At 42.2% G+C, this 18,983-nt stretch overlaps 1 protein-coding gene across 3 annotated transcripts in view; it reads left to right on the forward strand.

Annotated features, from left to right (window-relative positions):
- The first annotated feature begins 2,331 nt into the window (after nt 1-2,331).
- The window catches only part of immt (inner membrane protein, mitochondrial (mitofilin)), a 63,797-nt gene continuing 47,145 nt past the window's right edge, over nt 2,332-18,983 (forward strand). For all 3 annotated transcript variants that reach the window (XM_060843340.1, XM_060843435.1, XM_060843521.1), the window contains exon 1: nt 2,332-2,561. In XM_060843340.1, coding sequence (XP_060699323.1) covers nt 2,523-2,561 — 39 coding nt within the window. In that variant the 5' untranslated portion in view covers nt 2,332-2,522. The remainder of the gene's footprint in view (nt 2,562-18,983) is intronic.

Consider the following 18,983-nt stretch of genomic DNA (forward strand, 5'->3'; position numbering starts at 1 on the left):
GAGTCCCAAAGACTGTAAGGTGCTTTAGCAGAAGGTAAAGTGTTGTTCCTCCAACTTGAGTTGAGCATTGCTGGAGCACTGCAGGAGGCCTGAGACAGAAATGTTGGCATGGGAGCAGGGTGGTGTATTCAAGTCGTAGGCAACTGGAAGCTCTTGGTCATTTTTGTGGTTAGTTGATGAGACAACAGCCCAGTGGCATTTTTATCAGACTATTAATCCAGAGACCTAAGAAATGTTCTGGGGAGCTGGGTTCAAATCTTGTCAAAGCAAATGGTAGAATTGAATTAAAAAAAAAGAAAATCTGGAATTAAAAATTTAATGATGGCTATGAAACCATTGCTGATTGTCAGGAAAACCCCATCTAATTCACTGATGTCCTTTAAGGAGGAAACTGTTATCCTTATCTGCTTACATATGACTCCAGACCACAGCAATGTGATTCATTCTTGACTGTCCTCTGGGCAATTAAGGGGGGAGGGCAATAAATGGTCTAGCTAGCAGTTGCTTTGTGGCTCTTTGTTGGTCTTTGTATTTGTCCCATTCTGTGTTGGATCTGTACTTTCTTTGTGTTTTTATAAGTCACTTTTAATTTTATGCGGTCCCTTGCCTCATTAGATATCCATGATTATGTTTTTTTAATGATATGTAGCTTTTCTTCCTTATGGGTGTAAATTGTTTCCGAATTGCATTAAATGTTTCTTTGAACTCCTTCCTCTGTTCTTCAGCTGTTTTATGTATTAGCAGAGGTTCCCAGTTTACTGTGGACAATCTCTGCCTCATCCCTTGAAAGTCTTTAAATCCAAAATTCTAGTATCTGATCTTGGCTTATCTCTTACAAATGCTACATGAAACTCAATCGTATTATGATCACTATTTGACAAATGCTCATGATCATGTAGGTCACTAACTAAATGAAACTCATTGCTTACTAGATCCAATATTGTTTATCCTCTTGTTGAATCCAAAACATATTGATATAAGAAACTATCCCAAAACTATCTAGAAATTCACAACAATTCTAACAGGTGCTTGTCTGTTTCTTCCAGTCTATGTTAAGATCAAAATCCCCCATTACGTCTAATCTGCCTTTGCTACATAGTTGTGTAACTTGAACATTTGTACAATCTAGCACTTCTGAGCTACTACCAAGAGATCTATATATATATATATATATCACCTATTGTGGCTTTAATGTTCCTCAGTTCCACTTTTTTTGTTCAATATTCATCTATGAGGTGTATGGTAGAGCCTGGTACAATTACAACTTTTAAAAACATCTGGATAGGTATATGAATAGGAAGGGTTTAGAAGGATATGTGCCAAATGCAGGCAAATGGGACTATGTTGGGTTCACTGGTGGGCTAGCATTTATTGAGCATCTCGATATAGGTTTGCTCACTGAGCTGGAAGGTTCATTTTCATGAAAATGAACCTTCCAGCTCAGCGAGCAAACCTACATCCAGAACCCCAACCTGAACTACAAATTTTCTCAAAACTCACTAATTTATTGAGTATCCTTCTTAGTTGCCTTTAAGAAGGTGATAGTAAGTAACCCAACCTTATCCATTAGTCTCAGCAGCCCTTATTTTATTTCCTTAGATGAGGGAACCAGTGGTGAAGCAGAATTTATCAAAACTTACAAAGTACAGGTGAATAAGTACTTGAATAATCTTAAAAGAGGTAGAGAGAAAATGTCAGGGCACTGGCATTAAATGGACATGGCTCTTAGAGTGAGGTGGTATTGGAATACATGCCAAAGAGAATATAATCTGGAAAATTCTTTACCACAGAGAGTTATTGAGGCTGGCTTATTGAGTATATTAATGGCTGAGATACAGTTTATTCAGTCACAGAATAAAAGGCTATGAGGATTAAACTGGAAATTGGAATTGAGAATGATCAGATCAGATCAGCTATGACCTCATTGAATGGCAGAACAAACTTGATGAGCCCAATGACCTACTTCTTCTCTGACGTCTTATGACTTTATTGCTGTGCTATAAAATTATCCTTGGAGGTTTTGATGGTATAGGTAGGGGTAGGTAGCATCTCAGTCCAGGGATGGAGTGGAGTGGAGTGGGTAATGATTCCCAATAGGCAAGTCACTCGTCAGATTGCAGACATAGAGGGGCTCACAGGTCTCTCTCTCTCTCTCGATCAGGTGTGACTTGATCTGGATGCTACTAGCTCAGAGGTGGAGATGGGAACACTGCACCACAAGAGACCTGTAAAGAGAAACTGTATCTCTAGCAGCCATCAAGGTTGGTTGTGGGAATGCCAGGATCAAGTTAGATTGAGCAGCAGGTGCGGGCGCATGCGCATTGGTGTGGCGCAGCCTCTGTCAGACGGAAAGCGGTCACCACGGTCACTCCCGCCTCAGAGGGAGAGAGTGAGGTTGAAGGCTGCACCTTAATCTCTGACTGTGTCTGTTTTATTTTAATTTAAAAAAAATGTACTGATCCGGTACAGCGGAGTACTTTCCTTCATCGAAGAACATAAAACCGTCGAGAGCTTAAGGGAAAATGTTGAGGGCTTCATGGAAAGTAGCTCCGCCGTTGAAGGTAGGAAGGAGCCGGGCGGCGGGCGAGACGGATGGATTCTGACATTAAACAGGCCCGACGGACGATATTTACTTTTGTTGTTTTCTCCGGAGTGTCCTTGTCCATGGTTGCCGCTTCCCAATGTGCTGGCGGTGAACCATTGACGGGGAGGTGGGAGTGGGATGGCGTCGGAGGGGGGGCAGAGAAGTCGGGCCGTTAGTTCAACCTACCCGAGTCGTCCGCGTGAGGCGGTGATTGACGCACGTTTGCACCAATCGACAGAGGCGGTTGCTGAGAGTGACCAATCAGCAATGAGGAAGGGGATGGGGGGGTGGGACCCCGGTGAGACATCAAGCTTGGTGGAACGACAATGACACGAGTGGGAAATGCAGGTTTCTGGATGTGGAAAGGGGGAAAAGCAGCATTGATGTTTGTCAGTTCAGTTAAAGACGCGTTTGTTGTCGTTCGTATCTTCACCACCACCACCCCCGCCCCATCAAACTGGCGACGCTGAAGACGGCGAGACTTGAAAGCCATTTCATTTTTTTTACAGAGAAAACGGCGTGACCTTGTACGTGAATAAAGCAGCTTCGTGCATATTGACCAGGGAAAGGCACGAACCCATTTTGTTTTAAGCCTTTTCAGTTCTTGTGTTTTCTTTCAACTTTCCTGATTCCCATGTACTTTAATATGTGGAAGTGCATAGCTCAGACCTCCAAAGCATTTTCTCAAGAGTTTGTAAACCCACTGAATAGATCTCAGGGTAATGTATTTTAGTTGAAAGTTATTTCATTTTTGAATGAAAGGCTGAGACCTACAGTGAAAATATTGGCCGGGGGTGGGGGGTGGTGGTAACAAGACACATCAGTACATGGCTTAGGTAAAACTTATGTTTAAAGATTGCGGGAGAAGGGAAGCAAAGTTTACCCTCGCCACTGTTGTTCTAAATCTAATTCTTTATGTGCAGCAGAGGGAAAAAATGATAGTGACATGCTATTGGTATTACATTAATCTAATTGTAAAGTTGACTTTTGCTTGTTTGTAAATTGAATATGCCAGGTGATTGATGGGATTCTCAATATGGGCTGTTGTGGTGTAGTGGTAGTATCCTTACTTCTAGTCCAGAAAGTAAGGGTTGTACTTGTCACATCAATGTGTCATTTGTCTGAGAAGATTGTTTTAAAACAGTGATCAGAAATGGTCTCCATAAGTAACCGTGTTGGTAATGTTGCTAAAATAAAATGCCACAGATGATGATAAATTGGGTGTGAAAATAGCAAAGGCTAGTAAAACTCAACAGGTCTGTGGAGATTGTTCCTAATATCCTGAAAACTTAACTATGTATAATTTCAACTTTAATTTATATTTTGTGTTTTTTTGTTAAGTTTTAGTTTTGTTGGCAAGGTTGTCTTTGGACTTCGTATCATGATGTTTGGCAGTCTGTTTGTATACACCTGTTGCTGATGAGGTTTTACAATCCTTAAACATTTGGGTTTGAATTTTAGTGCATTTATATAAAAAAAAGTAGAAAGAAATTGTTTTCAAGTGACAGGATTTCAAGTCGTTCCAGAGATTGAAAGCAGGAGTATTAAGTATATTCTAGTAAGAAATCCTACAGCATTGCTGATAATTGTGTTTAAGGAAATTCTTACTTGCTGTAAGTAGTGTTTAGTTTATAATTTGTTTTAGGTGTCTCAGGATACCAGCTGTAGAAAAGCATCTACTGAAAGCCATGGAACTTACAAGAAGGGAACAGGTTGCAGCTGTGCCAGCCTGCGCAAGCAGCTTGAGGGTGGAGATGGTGGGGAATCTTTGGGGTTTGCTGTTGCTGCAATAAAAAGAATAGAATAAACCTAAAATAATTTTGATGTCTACTGAAATTTTTCCAAAACTCTTTTTGTGGAATGTTGGTTAGTGTTGTATACATCATTATTCCCTTGTTTAATACACATTTTGTGTGTTAAATGCACACCTGTAAATGGTGTTCAGTACCCGACCTCCACTGTTTTTTAACAAAACAGAAACAAAGTTAGGGTCTATTGAGGTACATTTTCCTCTGGAATCTGTCTTAACATTGCTGGGATCGTAAAAGGGTTGATGACTTTTCATCAGAACTGGGGAGAAAGAGACTTAAGTTTTTAAGCTGATAATGTTTCATGTTTGCAGTTAGCACATTGTGCATTGCGTGGTTTGGATCTGTAACTTGAATCTGTTGCTGTACAAAATGATCAAACTTGCTATGTTTAATTTTCACTTGTATCAAGTTGATGTAGTTTTTTCAGTGTTAATTCATTACAACTTTAATTGTTTGTAGCGTCTGACTTTGTCTTCCATAATTGGATGTCCTTGGAGAGGGAATATGGAGTGACCGCTGACACACTTGAGGCTTTCTGCAACTTGTGAAAATCTATATGATATTTAGAAGACATGATAAGGTAGATGCTGAGAGGTTGTTTCCCCCCTTGTGCGAGAGTTTAGAAACAGAGGGCACAATTTCAGAGTAAAGGGTCATCTATTTAATAGAGTTGAGGAGGAACTTTTTTCTGAGAGCTGTGACTTTTTTTACTGCAGAAGGTTATTGAGGTTTGGATCTTAAGTATATTTAAGACTGAGAGAACTCTTAGTTTCTTAATCTGTAAGAGAATCATCAATCACAGTCTCACTCAATGGGCTGAATGGCCTACTTCTTCATCTTATGGCTCAGCTGAGGGGCTGGAGTGCATTATTTCCAACCACAAAGACATTCTAATATAAATTTGGATGTTTGATTTATTTTTGTAAATAGAGCCCCTTTTAAGAAGTGTTCATCTTTAAAATTTTGTGTATTTGATTTAATTTTGCACATTCTTTTGAAAAACATCTTCTATTACATAACAATAGACTGTGGAGTCATACACCATAGCAGCAGGTCTTTCAGCCCACTATATCTGTGCTGTCTGATAAATATCTAACTATAGTAATCCTGTTACGTGAACTTGGTCCATAGCTTACAACTAGGAGAAAGTGAGGACTGCACATGCTTGAGATCAGAGTCGAAAAGGGTGGTGCTGGAAAAGCACAGCCGGCCAGGCTCGAAATGATGACTGTCCTCCTCAGATGCTGCCTGACTGGCTGTGCTTTCCCAGCACCACATTCTTCGACCCATAGCTTACAATACCCTGGCATTTAAAGTGTTCATCTAGATGCTTCTTAAATGTTGTGAGTTTGCAGCTTGGGTCCTGCTTGTTAGGATGGGTAAGACCATCAGACATAAGAGGAGCAGTAGGCCATTCAGCCCATTGAATCTGCTGCACCATTCAATGTGATTATTTCAGAGGGATTGGAGTATAAAAATTGCTATCCCTGTTATTTGTTGAAGTTGTATGCTAGCCTTTTGTGATTTAAGCATGAAGATTCCCAAATCCCTGTGTGCTGGGATCACCTCACATTTCTGTACATTATAGTCCATCTGCCAAATTTATACAAACTTGCTTAACCAGTTGATATCCCTTTGCAGACTCTTTGCCACTCTCATTATTGCCTTTCCACTTATTTTTGTATTATTCGCAAACTTGGTTATAATACATTCATATTACTTATATTACTTATTCGGGTCATTGTTATATACTATGTGGTTTTGACTCCAACACGGATTTTGTGGCACGTCATTAGTTGCAGGTCGACAACATTGAAATGCTGTCCTTGTTAAACTCAGTTTTCTATTAGATAGCCAGTCATCTATCCATGCTAATATTCTTCAGGGTTGGAGGTGGGTGTAGGGTGAGCAGAAGATAAAGCGGGGTGGTGAGTTAGGAATAGGTGAACATAGCGGGTACGATTTGGTTGGTCAATGGGAAGAATGAATCTGGTTGGGGCTAGAAGGAAGGGTCGATCAGAGGAATGGAAGGGTGGAGGGGGGACTGGGAAGGGAGTGGAGGGATGGGCAGGGAGAACTCAATGTTGAGTCCTCCAGGCCTTAGGCTGCTCAGGCGGAAGATGAGGTGGTGTTCCTCTAATCTGCGGTCTGATTTGCGTGAAAATGGAGGAGGCCAAGGATGGTTGTGTTGGAAAGGGAGTGGGAAGGGCAATTAAAATGGGTGGGGACTGGGAGGTCAGGTTGGCCCCTGCTGGTCTGGCTAAGATGCTTGGCGAAACATGACTCGAATTTGGTATCCCTGATGTAGAGAAGACCACATCGGGACCATCAGATAGAGTAAACTAGGTTGGAAGAGAGACAGGTGAACCTCTGTCTCATCTGGAAGGACTGTTGGGGCACTGGATAGAGATGCGGGGGATATGGTGGTGGTGTGCCAGCATGTTTTGCATCTTTTACGTTTGCAGGGGAAAGTACCTGGGGGTTCAGGGGGGGTTAGTGGGGAAAGTGGGGCAAATCAAGGATTGATGAAGAGAATGGTTCTTGCGGAAGGCAAAGAAGGGTGGAGAGGGAAGATGTTCTTGGTGGTGCGGTCTGATTGGAGTTGGCGGAAGTGTTTAAGAATAGTACGTTGGATGTGGAGACTGGTGGGGATAGGTGAGGACAAGGGGAATCCTGTCGTCTTTGTGTTTCGAGAGGGGTGAGGTTTAGAGCAGTAGAACAGGGAATGGAAGAGGTACAGTAGAAGGGATAAAGTATGTTGTCCAAAATAGGTGGACATCTTGGATGCTTGGGAGTGGAATGTCTCCTGTCTGAGCAGATGCGGTGGAAGTAGAGGAACTGGGAGAGTGGGATGGAGTTCTTGCAGAATACTGGGTAGGAGAAGATGTAGTCCAGGTAGTTATGGGAGTCTGGATTTATAGTAAATGTCCATCTGGATTCATGGTGTTGCAGCATATGCAATTTCTTTGCCCCTTTGGAAGTGAAGGGCAAGGGCAGGAGTCCAAGGATCCCTGGATGTAAAAGGAAATTAAGAATTTGAGAAAGAAAAAGAAAAAGAAGGAAGCATATGTCAGATACAATGCATTAAAAACAGGACTCTGTCAAAAGTATAGAGATTGTAGGATTTGCTTTTTAAAAAAAAGTTTAGGAGGGCAAAGAGTGGCCATGAAATATCTTTGGCAGAAGGATTAAGGAAAACTCCGAGGTGTTTTATATGTATATTAAGAGAATTACCAAGGAAAATTGTGGGTCCTATTAGAAACTAGGGGAGCAACCTATATGGAACCAGAGGATGTGGGTGAACGACTATTTCATATCTGTATTCACAAAGGAGAACAGCATTGTAGTTAGGGATTTCAATTGGCATTGTGAGGTTCTAAAATATTAAGGAGGGTATATTAGATGTTTCAGTGGGCATAAAGGTACATAAATCCCCAGTGGAGGCAAAAGAAAAGCTTGCTGGAGCCCTGGCAGAGATATTTAATACTTCATGGCTACAGGTAACGTACCAGATGACTGGAGAATAGTTACTGTTTCTTTTATTCCAGAAGAGCACATGCCAATTAATCTGATGTCAGTGGTAGAGAAATTACTGAAAAAAAAATGTGACTGGATTAATCAACACTTGGAAAAGGATTGATCAGAGATAGCACAGATTTGTCAGAGGTGTATCCTGTCTGAATAATTCAGTTGAGTTTTTTTGAAAAGGTGACTAAACATTTGGTGAGGGCAGTGCAGTTGATATGGTCTGCATGGACTTCATTAGGGCCTTTGACAAGGTTCCTCACTGAAGGCTGGTCCAAAAGTTAAGAGTCCACAGGATCTAAGGCAAATTGCCTAACTGATTCCAAAATTGGCTTTCAGGTAAGAGGCAAAAGGAGATAGTGAAAGGTTTTTTTTGTGATTGTGACCAGCTTTGTACCATAGGGTTCGGTGCTAGTACTCTTGCTGTTTGTTACACATACTATATGACTTTGATGTGAATGTGAAAGATATAATGAGTAGGTTTGTAGATGACACAAAAATTGATGATGTTGATAGTGACGAAGATGGTCTCAAGCTACAGTCTGATGTTGATCAGATCATGAATTGGACAGAGCAGTGCAGTTGGAATTTAATCTGACAGTGTGAGGTGATGCATTTTGAAAGATCTAGTAAGGGAAAGCTTTCTTCAATGAATGGTAGGTCCCTAGGGAGTACTGAGGAACAAAGGGACCTAGGTGTATAAGTCCACAGATCCTTGAAAGTGTTAGCACAGATAAAAAGGTTGTGGGAAAGGCATACAGGATGCTTGTTGTCTTTAGCTAGAGTATAGAATACAGGAGCCAGAATATCCTGTTACAACTTTAGGTGAGGCCACAGATGGAATACTGTGTACAGTTCTGTTTAGCACATTATTAGAAAAATGTGATTGCTCTGGAGAAAGTGCGCAGGAGATTCAGTAGTGTTTTGTTTGGGTTGGAAAGTCTCTGTTCTGAGGAGAGACTGGATAGACTGGGTTTGTTTTTCCTGGAGCAGAGGAGTTAAGGGGCATCTGATGAAGGTATACTATGCAAAGTTGAGTGGCATAGACTGGGTAGATTGCAAAATCTTTTTGCTATGGTGGACTTGTCTGAAAAACAAGCAGCTTAAGTTTAAGGTGAAGAGTAAGTGGCTTAGAAGGGGTCTGAGGGAAAGGTTTTTCTTGCAGAGGATGGTGGAAACATGGAACATGCTGCCTGAGATGTTTGCTTATAATGACACAATGTTCATCATCATTTGTGATTCCTCCGGTATTGAGGCACTCCATTTCCCAGTGTAGCAAGAACAAGACAATATCCAGGTTTGGGTTTTCAAATGACAAACAACATCGGCATGGACAAGTTGGACCGAAGGCTCTGTACATCTCTATAACTCTATTTGTGGCATGCAAATGCCTGACACATCTCCATTAAGAGACAATCAATACCCTTTGACATTCAATGGCATGACCATCCTTAAAATTCCACTGCCAACATCTTGGGGATTACCACTGATCAGAAAATGAACTGGACTCACCCATGAAGATGCAGTGGTTACAAGAGCAGGTCAGAAGCTAAGAATATTGTGCTGTGTAACTCACCTCCTGACTTCTCAAAGCCCCTGTACCATCCATAAACCACAAATCAGGAGTGTGATGGAATGCCTCCCCATTTGCCTGACTGAGTGTAGCTCCATCAACACAAGTTCATGAACACTATCCAGGACAAAGCAGCCCACTTGATTGGCACCATATCTGTAAATATTCATTCCCTCTAGCACTGACCTCAGCAGCAGCAATACATACCATCTACAAGCTACACTGCAGATATTTGAGGCTTTACATAATCAATTATTATGGTGCAGAGGAGGCCATTTGGTTACAATCCCAAGACCACTGAGTGGGGGAAGAACATCAGATGCATGGGAACCTACAAAATGTTCATCATCCTGACTTGGAAATATATTGCTATTTTTTTAATGTTGCTGAGTTAAAACCGAGAAATCTCACCCCCTACCCTGATGACATTTTCGATCTATCAGCACCAAACAGTTTCTTATTCTTTTTGTGGGATGTGAGTGTTGCTGGCTGTCCAACGCTCATTGCCTCTCCCTAGGTGTCCTTGAGAAGGTGGTGGTGCACTACCTTCTTGAACCGCAATCACTTACAGGCTGACTCACAAGGCTTTTGGAGAGTGAATTCCAGGATTTTGACCCAGCGACATTGAAGGTAAGGCAATATAATTCCAAATCTGGACAGTGAGTGGCTTGGAGGGAAACTTGCACATGGTTGTGTTCCTAGGTACATGCTACCCTTGTCCTCCTTGATGCAAGTGGTCATGGATTTGGAAGGTGCTGTCTAACCATCTTTGAATTTTTACAGTGCATCTTGAAGTGCATTGCTGCTATTGAGTATCAGTGGTGGAGGGAGTGGACGTTTATGGATCTAATGCCATTCAAACAAGAAGCTTAGTCATAGAGTCAAAAAGTCATACAGCATGGGAACAGACCCTTCAGTCCAACCAGTCCCCGCTGATAATCCCAAAATAAACTAATCTGACCTGCCTGCTCCTGGCCCATATCCCTCAACTTTTGATATTCTTCTACTTATCCAAATATCTTTTAAATGATGTAACTGTACCCACATTCACCACTTATCCAAGAAGTGCATTCCACATGCAAACCACCCTCTATGTAAAAAGTATGCCCATCGTGTCTTTTTTTTAAAACCTCTTTCCTCTCACCTTAATAATGTGCCACCTAATCTTAAAAACCCCCATCCTTGGGAAAACACAACTACCATTCACTCTATTTATAACCCTTATTAAACTTGTATTAGGTGGCGTTCCCAACCTCCTACACTCCAGTAAGAAAAATCCCAGCCCCTCTCCAGCCTTTCTATAAAACTCAAACCTTCCATACCTGGCAGCATCCTGGCAAATCTCTTCTGAACCCTCTTGAGCTTAATAGTATCCTTACAACTGGGTGACTAGAACTGGTGTCAATCTTGTGTGTTGGAGCTGTCCGTATCCAGCAAGTGGGGAGTATTCCATCTTGCATCTGACTTGTGCTTTTATAGATGGTGGACAGGTTTTGAGAAATCAAGAGGTGAATTACTTATCAACGTATTCTTAGCCTCTGACCTGTGGTTTTTGTGTTGAGTCCAGTTGAGTTTCTGGTCAATCATAACCCCAAGAATGTTGATGCTGGGAGATTCATATATGTGGTGTGCTACTTTTCAGCCCAAGTCTGGATGTTGTATTTGAACATGGACTGCTTCAATATCTGAAATTGCAAATGGTTCTGAATATTGTGTAATCATTGGTGAACATTCCCACTTCAGAACTTATGATGGATGGAAGGTGGTTCGGCTTAGGATAGTATCCTGAGGACTGATCTTCAACAATGATAACAATCTTCCTATGTGCTCGTGACTCCAAACAGCAGTAAGTTTGCCTCCTGATACCTTTGATCCTAGTTTTGCTAGAGCTCCTTAATGTCACATTGACATCAAGGCTGTATTTGACTCAATGTCGTTACTCTCATCTCAGCTCTGGAATTCAGAGTCTTTTGTCCATGTTTGATTCAAGGCTCTAATGAGGTCAGGAGCTTAGTGGCCTTGGCAGAGCCCTAACTGGGCATCAGTGAGCAGGTTATTGCTGAGCTGGTGGTGCTTGCTAACACTGTTGATGACACATTCCATCATGTTGTTGATAATTTAATGTACTGATGGGGCTGTAATTGTCCTGCTTTTTGTGTACAGGATATATTTGGTCCATTTTCTACATTGTCGGGTAGATGCTAATGTTGTAGGTGTACTGGAAGAGCTTAGCCAGGGGAGCGGAAAGTTCTGGAGCACAAGTCTTCAGTGCTAATGCAAAGACGTTCTCAGGACCCATATCCTTTACAATATCTAGTCCCTCCAACCATTTCTTGAATTATGTGGAGTGAATCGAACTGGTTGAAGCCTGACATCTGTGATACTGGGGAACTCTGGAGGAGGCTGAAATGGATCATCCACTTGGCACTTCTGACTGAAGATTGTTGCGAATGCTTCAGCTTTATCTTTTGCACTGATGTATTGAGCTCTTCCATCATTAAGGGTGAGGATATCTATGGAGCCTTCTCTGCCAGTGAGTTTCAAAATTGTCCCCTACCATTCACAGCTGTAGATATTAGATCTGATACATTGGTTGTAGGATTGCAAAGTCTATCACTTGCTGCTTATGCTCTTTGACGCACAACTAGTCATGTTTGGTAGTTTCACCAGGTTGACACCTCATTTTTAGGTGTGCATGGCGTTGCTCTTGGCATGCGTCCTGCACTTTTCATTGAACCAAGGTTGATCCCCTGATAGGAATGATTGACTGGGGCATCTGCTGGGCCACAGGTTGCAGATTGTGCTGTTGATATTCCACAGTGTTTCATGTATGCCCAGTCTTGATTTGCTATAAATTTGTTTGAAGTCTGTCTCATTGGTGGTGGTGATAGTGCCACACAGCATGATGGACGGTATTCCCATGAAGGTAGGACTTTGTCCACAAGAAATGTGAACTGGCCACTCTCTCCAATACTGTCATGGACAGTTGGTTTGCAGCTGTCAGCTTGGTAAGGATGGGGGCAGGTATGCTTTACTCCCTTATTGGTTCCCACATCAACTGCTGCACATCCAGTTTAACAACTCTCTCTTTTAGAACCCTGCCAGCTTGATCAGTAGAGTCATAGAGGCATAGAGATGTACAGCATGCAAACAGATCCTTCAATCCAAGTTGTCCAGGCCACGTTCATATTCTAACCTAATCTAGCCCCATTTTTAAGCACTTGGCCCATATCCCTCTAAACCCTTCCTAGTCATATACCCATCCAGATACATTTTTAAATGTTGTAATTGTACCAACCTCCACCACTTTCTCTGCAGCTCATTCCACACAGACACCACCCTCTGTATTAAAATGTTGCCCCTGATGTCCCTTTTATGATTAGATTAGATTACTTAGTGTAGAAACAGGCCCTTCGGCCCAATAAGTCCACACTGACCCTCCGAAGAGCAACCCATCCAGATCCATTCCCCTACATTTACCCCTTCACCTAACATTACGGGAAATTTAGCATGGCCAATTCACCTAACCGGCACATCTTTGGACTGTGACAGGAAACTGGAGCATCCAGAGGAAACCCATGCAGACATTGGGAGAATGTGCAAACTCCACACAATTGCCTGAGGCGGGAATTGAACCCGGGTCCCTGGCGCTGTGAGGCAGCAGTGCTAACCACTGAACCACCCTAGTGGAGGAGAGATGAGGCACCTGGTGAAATCATGTGGGGATTTATCCACCTTTACCCATTTCAAGACATCCAGCACTTTCTCCTCTGTAATCTGGACATTTTGTAAGATGTCACCATCTATTTCCCTACAGTCTATATCTTCCATATCCTTTTCCACAGTAAATACTGATGCAAATTACTCATTTAGTATCTCCACCATTTTCTGCAGTTCCACACAAAGGCTGCCTTGCTGATCTTTGAGGGTAAAAAGTGACGTCTGCAGATGCTGGAGATCAGAGCTGAAAATGTGTTGCTGGTTAAAGCACAGTAGGTCAGGCAGCATCCAAGGAACAAGAAATTCGACGTTTCGGGCATAAGCCCTTCATCAGGAAGGGATGAAGGGCTTATGCCCAAAACGTCGAATTTCCTGTTACTTGGATGCTGCCTGATCTTTGAGGGGCCCTATTCTCTCCCTAGTTGCTCTCTTGTCCTTAATGTATTTGTAAAAACCCTTTGGATTCTCCTTAATTCTATTTGCCAAAGCTATCTCATGTCTCCTTTTTGCCCTCCTGATTTCCCTGTTAAGTATACTCCTACTTCCTTTATACTCTTCCAAGGATTCACTCGATCTATCCTGTCTATACCTTACATATGCTTCCTTTTTTTTTCTTAACCAAACCCTCAATTTCTTTAGTCATCCAGCATTCCCTATACCTACCAGCCTTTCCTTTTCGCTCTGACAGGAATATACTTTTTCTGGATTCTCAATATCTCATGTCTGAAGGCCTCCCATTTTCCAGCCGTCCCTTTCCTTATGAACATCTGCCCCCAATCAGCTTTCGAATCTTCTTGCCTAATACTGTCAAAATTGGCCTTTCTCCAATTTAGAACTTCACCTTTTAGATCTGGTCTATCCTTTTTCATCACTATTTTAAATCTAATAGAATTATGGTCGCTGGCCCCAAAGTCCTCTCCCACTGACACCTCAGTCACCTGCCCTGCCTTATTTCCCAAGCGTAGGTCAAGTTTTGTACCTTCTCTCGTAGGTACTTTCAAGTACTGAATCAGAAAATTTTCTTGTACACACTTAACAAATTCCTCTCCATCTAAACCCTTCACACTATGGCAGTCCCAGACTGGAAAGTTAAAATCCCCTTCCATAACCACCATATTATTTTTACAGATAATTGAAATCTCATTGCAAATTTGTTTCTCAATTCTCTGTTGACTCTTGGGGTGGGTTTATAATTCAATCCCAATAAGGTGATCATCCTTTTCTTATTTCTCTGTTCCACCCAAATAACTTCTCTGGATGTATTCCCAGAAAAATCCCCCCCCCCCCCCCTCCACTACAGCAGTTATCAAAAATGCTACTCCCCTCCTCACTTGCCCCCATCCCTCCTTTCTGTCCTTCCTATAGCTTTTGTACCCTGGAACACTAAACTGCCAGTCCTGTCCATCCCTGAGCCACGTTTCTGTAACTGCTGTGATATCCCAGTCTATGTTCCTAATCATGCCCTAAGTTCATCTGCCTTTCCTGCTGAGCCTCTTGCATTGAAGTAAGTGCAGTTTAATTTAGTGCTGCTACCAAGCCACTCTTGGTCGTGAACATTCCTAACCAGTGTACAGTTTGTGCCCTTGACACCCTCTGCGTCCCCCAGTTGTTGTTCAACATGGTAAAGTATGATTCACCAGCTGGGTGAGGACTGTATGTGGTAATCAGCAGGAGGTTTCCTTGCCCATGTTTAACCTGAAGCCATTAGACCTCATGGGCTCCAGAGTCCATGTTGAGGGCTCCCAGGGTAACTATTTGCTGAGTTTATAGCGCTGTGTTGGGTCTGTCTTGCCGGACACAACATATCCTGGAATGGTGGTGGTGTTGGGTCTGGACATAGTCGTACTCACATACATACCTTACAGCCGATGTCAGGCTGTTGCTTGACAAGTCTGTGAGACAGTTCTTCCAGCTAGAAGGGCGAATTTGCAGAATCGCCTGGGATGTCTCTGCCATTGTCTTTTCCAGTGCCTTGGTCAATGCCTGGAGGTCCATTTGCTTTGTTGGCACTTTGTAGTGATTGATATAACTGAGTGGCTTGCCAGGCCATTTCAAAGAGCAGTTGAAAGACAGCCACATTGCTGTGCGTCTGGAGTCGCATGTAGGACAGACCAGATGAGGATGGCAAATTTCCTTACTTGGATGCAGGATAGAAGGTACTCTAGCAAAATTTGCAGATAACCACAAAACAGGTGGGGAAAATAGTAAGTTTGCAAGTGCGTATGGATCGGTTAGATGAAGGGGCCAAACTTTGGCAGCTGGAGTTTATGCAGATAAGCGTGAGGCTATCCATTTTGTGCTCAGAGGAATTAAAAAAGCAATTTTCCTAAATGGAGAGGTGCTTCACAGTGCTTTGGTGCAAAGGGATTTGGGTGTCATCTTGCATGAATTGCAGAAAACTGGTAAGTAGAGTACAACAGGTAATAAGGCAAAAGGAATTTTGGCACTTGTTGCTAAAGAAACAGGGTTTAAAAGTAGGGAAGTATTGCTGCAGCTTTACAAGGCATTAGTGAGACTGCACCTGAATAATTGCATGTAGTTTTGGTACCTTTATTCGAAGAGGGCTAGTCACACAGCATAGAAACAGGTCCTTCAGCCCACCAAATCTATGCTGACCAATAAACACCAAACTACATTAATCCTATTTTATCTGCACTTAGTCCATAGCCTGATGAAGAGCTTATGCTTGAAATGTTGATTTGCTTGCTCCTTAGATGCTGCTTGACCAGCTGTGCTTTTCCAGTTTCTCGATTAGAGTGGTGCTGGAAAAGCACAGCAGGTCAGGCAGCATCCGAGGAGCAGGAAAATTGACGTTTCCGGCAAAAGCCCTTTATCCTCTATTCCTGATGAAGGGCTTTTGCCCTAAACGTTGATTTTCCTGCTTCTCAGATGCTGCCTGAACTGCTGTGCTTTTCCAGCACCACTCTAATCTAGAATCTGGTTTCCAGCATGTGCTTTTTTGTACCTTGTGCTTTTCTAGTACCATACACTTGCTCCGTAGCCTACTATGCCCTGGTAGTTTAAATGCTTGTCCCAAAGCTGCTTGTATGTTACAAGAGTAGTACCTGCTTTTAGCACCCCCTCTGAGACAGTGTGTTCCATATTTCTGCCATCCTTTGGTTGAAAATGTGTTTCCTTGGTTCTCCTCTAAACTACTTACTCCTTACGTTTAACTTGTGCTGTCTGTTGCTGAACAATTCTCATGATCTACCCTGTCTATACCTATTATAATTTTGTATATGTCAGTCAGATACCCTGCCTCAGCCACCTCTGCTCAAAGGAAAAGAAACTCGCCTTACTCTTTTAAAGAGAAAGGAATGCTCCCTTTCTCTTTTGAACTGAAAGTAAGCTTTCCTCGACACTGTTCCTGTCCAGAGACAGCATGGGGTTGAATACAGATGTGAACCTTCCTAACACTCTGAAATAAATAATACCATTCTCAAGAAACACAGGGATAGCATGGGATTAAATACCGAGTAAAGTGAACTGTACTCTATGCCAGCACGTGGCACAGTGGTTAGCACTACTGCCTCACAGCGCCAGAGACTCTGGTTCAATTCCTGCCCCAGGCAACTGTCTGTGTGGAGTTTGCACATTCTCCCCGTGTCTGCGTGGGTTTCCTGTGGGTGCTCCGGTTTCCTCCTACAGTCCAAAAATGTGCAGGATAGGTGAATTGGCCATGCTAAATTGCCCATAGTGTTAGGTGAAGGGGTAAATGTAGGGGAATGGGTCTGGGTGAGTTGCTCTTCGCAGGTTTGGTGTGGACTTGTTGGGCCAAAGGGCCTGTTTCCACACTAAGTAATCTAATCTACTCTTAAACGGAAAGCGAACAGAAGATAAAGTTCCTTCAACATTGCCCCCAACCAATATTCCTGAGATAGTGACAGCGTGCTGATGAGTACAGAGTAAAGCTACCTCTTCCTCAAACTAAAATTAAACTGGAATGAAAGTTCCCTCAACTCTTGAAATGAAAGTGAGATTATCTCAATGCTGTCTTCATCAAATACTCCTGGGACACTGTCATCACCGGTTTGAACATGGAGAAAATACATCTCCTACTCTCAAAACTGAAAGTAAAATTCCCTTGACACTATCCCCATGAAACACTTTTGGTATACAAACAATAAGGGGTCAAAATATAGAGCAAGGGCTGGAAAAACCCAGCCTCCTCACGTCTGAAACCTTTCATCCCAAACCATACCCTGATGAATCTGCCCTGTACTCTCTCCAGTATAATCAATTCCTTCTGATAATAGAGTAGCAACCATATTTCATCTGTGACTTAACCAATGTTTTATGTAATTGGATTGGAGGCAGTTCAGAGGAGATTCTCTAGATTTATTCAAGAGGAGAGGAGTTTGTCTTGTGAAGAGTTTTGGCAGCTTAAGTCTATACTATGTAAGGTTTAGAAAGACAAGAGGTGATCTAATTGAAGTATATAAAATGCTAATGGGGGATTGACAAAGTAGATGTGAAAGGATGTTTCTCCTCTTGTGAAGCAATCTAGAACACGAAGTTATACTTTTAGAAAAGATTTAAAACCGATGAGACAACATTATTTCTCTCAATCTGTGGAATTCGCTATTCCAGAATGTGGTGGATGCTTGGACATTGAATAAATTTGAGGAGAACACGTACAGATCTTTAATTAGTTGAAGAGTTATGGGGAGTGGGCAGGAAACTGGAATTGAGGCCAAAATGAAATCAGCCATGATTGAATTGGATGGTGGAGCTAGCCTGAAAGGCTGAATTGCTCACTCCTAGTTCTTATGCCATTATGTCCTAATTGGAGTAGCAGAGAAGAAATGGGTTTACTGCAGTTATGTAGGGCCTTTGTAAGACAATACTGGTGTAATGTGCACAGTAATCTCTTTATGTAAACAATGGTGTGGTTGCTTCACATAACAACATCAGAAATAGGAGCAGGAGTAGGCCATCTGGCCCTTTGAGCCTTCTCTGCTGTTCAACAAGACCATGGCTGATCTTTTTGTAGACTGAGGTCCACATACCTGCTTGCTCACCTTTACTGTTCCAAAGTCGATCTAACTTTGCCTTAATGACATTCAATGAGGAAGCGTCAACCTTCACTGGGCAGGGAATTCCACAGATTCATAACTCTCTGGGAGAAGAAATTCTTCCTCAACTCAGTCCTAAATTTACTCTTCCTTATTTTGAGGCTATGCCCCCTATTTTAGTTTCACCTGCCAGTGGAAACAGCCACCCTGCTTTTATCTCATTTATTCCCTTCATAATTTAATATATTTCTGTAAAATCCCCCCTCATTCTTTTAAATTCCAATGCATATAATTCCAGTCTTCTCAATCTGTCCTTATAAGTCAACCCTCTCATCCATTAAATCATAGTTCACTTTGTTGTTATTCCTAACAAAATAGATGACCTTACATTTGCCAACATTGTACTCTATCTGCCAGACCTTTGCTCACTCACTCACCCTACCGGGAGTCTTCTGCAGACTCATCTTAGTGTCATTTGCAAACGTTGACACACAATACTTGGGCCCCATCTCCAAATCAGCTGTATAGATTGAAAACGATTGTGGTCGCAATATTTTACTTTAGCATGTACTGGACATTGCTTAAGTGGAGCATGATGTATTTTGCTGGAAGGTATATTAAGTGAATATTTTTATCTTAACTATTATTCATTCGAGGATATGGATTCTCTGGCTGGGCCAGTATTAATTGCCCATCCCAAGTTGCCCTTGAGAGGTGGTAGTGAGCTGCCTTCTTGAACTGCTGCAGTCATTTTA

Source organism: Hemiscyllium ocellatum, chromosome 1, assembly GCF_020745735.1.
Source record: "Hemiscyllium ocellatum isolate sHemOce1 chromosome 1, sHemOce1.pat.X.cur, whole genome shotgun sequence".
Lineage (NCBI taxonomy): Eukaryota > Metazoa > Chordata > Chondrichthyes > Orectolobiformes > Hemiscylliidae > Hemiscyllium > Hemiscyllium ocellatum.